The sequence below is a fragment of the Sphaeroforma arctica genome (genome assembly GCF_001186125.1).
Source record: "Sphaeroforma arctica JP610 unplaced genomic scaffold supercont1.446, whole genome shotgun sequence".
Taxonomy (NCBI): domain Eukaryota; class Ichthyosporea; order Ichthyophonida; genus Sphaeroforma; species Sphaeroforma arctica.
The window spans coordinates 27385-31623 of NW_014040112.1; the positions used below are offsets into that span (position 1 = coordinate 27385).

At 39.9% G+C, this 4239-nt stretch overlaps 2 protein-coding genes across 2 annotated transcripts in view; one reads left to right on the forward strand and one right to left on the reverse strand.

Annotated features, from left to right (window-relative positions):
• SARC_06322 (hypothetical protein) overlaps positions 1-886 on the reverse strand; it is a gene marked incomplete at both ends in the record, with an annotated part of 13628 nt that extends 12742 nt beyond the window's left edge. Inside the window, one exon of the mRNA XM_014299775.1 lies at positions 180-886. Coding sequence (XP_014155250.1) covers positions 180-886 — 707 coding nt within the window. The remainder of the gene's footprint in view (positions 1-179) is intronic.
• A 2912-nt stretch (positions 887-3798) lies between these two features.
• SARC_06323 (hypothetical protein) overlaps positions 3799-4239 on the forward strand; it is a gene marked incomplete at its 5' end in the record, with an annotated part of 8015 nt that continues 7574 nt past the window's right edge. The window contains 2 exons of the mRNA XM_014299776.1: positions 3799-3925; positions 4005-4062. Coding sequence (XP_014155251.1) covers positions 3799-3925; positions 4005-4062 — 185 coding nt within the window. The remainder of the gene's footprint in view (positions 3926-4004; positions 4063-4239) is intronic.

The window sequence follows — 4239 nt, forward strand, 5'->3', positions numbered from 1 at the left end:
TGTAGTGTGTGTGTGTCGTGTGTGTGTGTGTTATATATATATATATATATATATATATATATATATATATATATATATATATTGCTGTCTACGATAAAACTGAAGTGTACTTTTTGAAAGAATGACATTGAACACACATCTACACAATACTTATTATCCATATACAGACGGCCCCTTACGTTCGCGGGAGCTCAGGTTCCGGCTCTTTCTCATCCTGTCTGCCTCCTGCCTGGTCAGTCAATATTAGAGACTCAGCAAACTCTCTCGCTAACTTCGAATCGGTATCAGCAGTCCCCATATATTCCTTGTCTGACTCAGTTGGTGGTTTGGCTGTATCCGTATCACTGTTGGTGTGCTCGTGGTCACTCTGGTTCTTATCGTCACTGCTGTATGTCTTCTCACCATCCCCTTTTGTACGCTCAGTATCACTCGTCTGTTGGTCATCCCGGCTCTCCTCCTCCTTGCCACTACCCTCGTGCTCGTCAGTACTACTTTTCGCCTTGATATCACTACTTTCATTCTCATTGTCCGTGCTATCTGGCCCACCCCCACTGCTTGCGATCTTCTTGCTCTCCTGCAGCTCATTGTTATTGGACTTATGGGTTTCAGTGACCAAAGCTGCACCGGATTTCTCTTCAGAATCGACAGGCATCTTCTCCATCATAGCCACCTCTCCGGGTTTGGTACCTGTCACGGTATCCGTATCTTTTAATACCATATCTTCTGTATCACTTTTATCCTCCACAACGTTTGCTTTCGCCTGGCTGGTGCTGTGGTTGTCCTCCATGGTCTGGAGTTTCGCATTCTTATCATCTGCTCGAAAGACTTCAGTACTCTCGGCCGACAGCTGCGTGTCGCTAGCCTCCTGCAACCAAGGTTGGCTCATACTAAAATTCCTGAATATAAAAAAATGAGTCAAAATCCAGTTTCTATGGCAGAGACTTGTCTGAAATGAGAAGGCCGGAATAGAATGGACCACAAACCGTGAGGAGTGGTGCGTATGATTCTTGTTATAGACTGTTGGTTCCTGTGTTGGCCGTATCGCGATCTTTTCCAGTGTTAAGACGTGGTCTAAACAAACTACTACAAGCACTTAATAAATTACCACTACGTTCACCTTGACGCGCTAAAGCGATACAGCAGATACACCGTGCCATGGCTTAAACAAGGTACCGAACTATCAAAAAGCGGATGGGCGGATACAATAGGTTGTTTCATGTGTGTGTTGAACTGCGCCAACTCTAGCACAATGATTGTTGAAGTATTTAGCTACACATACGGGTGCGCATGCTCGTTCACTTATATGTATATATATATGTCGTTGTTGCGAAGGAGAGACAAGACAATGTACTTTTCCGACTGAAATTATCTTCGTTCAAAACCGAACAGATGAGAGGTACACATGAAAGTGTCAATACAAATAGCACACTATTTACGGTTTTGTCGTGCTCCTACATTTATGCTTCATTGAATCACATACCTCTGCCACTGGATGTTTACATAGAGAGATTCAGTTGTACATGTTTAAATAGAAAGTACGCGATTGAAAATACACCATCCCAGTCTATCTCTACATGCGTAGTTTACTATAGACAGAAAGATCAAATCATTTCATATATCTTGGACTAGTAGATATTTGTACTGATTCGTCCACGTGGTGGTCAAAGTACGCATGACACGGGGCATTCTATAGAAGTCTTGAATACAGACATGCACAGACATCCATAGACAAACAAGAGATTCGAGACAAATAGTTGTACGACTTGATGATTTTTAACGTATGCGGGGACTGTCATCCGATTTGCAAATAAATAAAAGCCAAGGAGCATTCATATATATATATATATATACGTGTGTTTGCTACAACATTCTGCAGATATTATTTTTAAGATATTTCGAATGCACAACACAAATTCCGATAGTTGTTGCATGGCATGATAGATCGTACAAACATTCAATGTGTACGCGAAGTGAGATTGCACCTAAATAGATTATATAGTCCATGTACAATACATATTTAAAAAACTTATAATATGTAATAGGAGTTCAACCGGGAACTCGCATAGAAATTCCGATTTCACACAAATTTACAAATACACATATGGGTTTCCACACATGCAAACATACACTATGGTAACTCTTTATTCAGAAATGTTCTTGATAATAAGCATAAACATATTGGTTTATGAATGTACGTGGGATATGGATATATGAGTACACACAACCTTCATGGAAAGTGGTACAGATAGTCATGAAATTAAACATATTCTTACTAAATATGCATTAACAAACACGCACAGATTAGGACTGATTGCCATTAGTGAATAACCTGCACATGAATACGATCTCATTGTTCTGCGCAAACATGGTAGCTTACCTTGTAAACAACATTCTCATCCTTATGAGTATGGTCTCATCACACAGTATATACATTTGCAACAAAACACACCCTCACAACCAGACATGATATGTATCAGCACATGTTCGTGCATAAACTCTACGTAGTACACATTTGATTGTATTGCGTTCATAGTTGTTATATGCATACACATCGCGATGTAGATGGGCATATAAACTGCTACATCTGATCCACCCAGCCCCTACTTGCATTCATTCTTACACTCAGCCTACCTCAGCCAATAACTTAATAATGGGAAACAATCATCTCCAAAGTATCTGATACACCCACGAGGATGTGAATACAAACATCAACTACAGTGTGAATGCCTCGAATTCTTTTTGGTACAAAGGTATCACAAGGTCGGAACTCATTTGCATTGCATCTGAATCCGTACACATCATAGTGCTCATTAGATGATTATACAACAGCGATTGACCTACCTTATTGCGTCGAAGGTTGTTGGCGTCTTTGTGAGCAATACAAAGCACAAGATCACCACAGAAAATACGGCAGCCTTTAAAAGCACTCGAATGTGTACTGGGCCACTCCCCTTCATCTTGTGAGATATATATAGTATAGTCTATCGCTCTCCGGTAGTTAAATACGGTACGTTTCTGTGTGAATCTCAAGAAATCTGGTTTCTATGTGATACTTCCTGCCTCTATGAATGCGTTGAAACGCTACCGAGGGATAACTACGGGGCACATCGATAGGAGTCTCAAACGCGTTTCTGTATGGCTTTTAACCTGCTGTATCCTGGATGGAACTGAAGTAAGTATGCTCAGAATTTTAAATAGGCCTTTTAACTATTAAGGTCTATGCCTATCTAAATGTTAAAATCAAAAGGAGGGTAACCAACAATCAACAATAATAGATTTACAACAAACAGGGGTGTTGAAAGGATCCAAAGGGGTATATTACATTTATATGTATCATCAGAGTATAGGCTCCACGGTCACGCCTATCACAGCTGTCAGTCTCACTCTTGTGCTTGTGACTTGCCGTGGGTAATAAAAATATTAAATCACCAGCTCATCAAGAGTCACCACAGTTCGTGTTATAGTATTACATACATGACTTTTGCAATTTCACCTGTTACCTTGCCAACCACTAGTTCAACATATCCCATTGGATAGTAAAGTCATAATATAAACCAGGTTTTTTACCGCTCATAATTTTTTTGGCGGCATTCGCGACTTCATGGCACCTGTCATTGTGAAATCTTGACACGACTGACACGACCGCAACTGTAAACAGAACTTTTTGTGCGTTTGAAATGTTTTCGATAAATACATATTCTCTCATACATATATATATACTTTATAATGCGTGTGCAGGTGCATAACACCGGATACTAGAGTGTAAGGCAAATATACCGTCGCAAGAAGATCGCCATCATGGCTGCGAAGCAGAGAAATAATGTTTCCAACAAGGATAAAGGGAAAGCACCAGTGAAGGCGCCAGTGGTGGATGCGAAATCCGGTGCACTTCCCTCACTTGGTTATTTGGCTTTGATCGCTGCAGGTAAGTTCTCATAATTTCCAATGCTACTTGGGGATGTATAGACGTTCAATGGTAATACATGTGTTTGTCACTTTAGTAGACCCACTGCAAATAAAAGTACATCTGAATGTATATTTCGATGTCCAGAACTCTTCCTAGTAAACGTCTTGACTAATATATCCATGTGTCTGTATTCTATATGCAATATGAAACTTTCCTTCTCATTTTTTAGGGTCTGATACATAGGCTTCTAGGTTAGACATCTCATATATATATATATATATATATATATATATATATGTGTGTGTGTGTGTGTGTGTGTGACGCGTACGTAC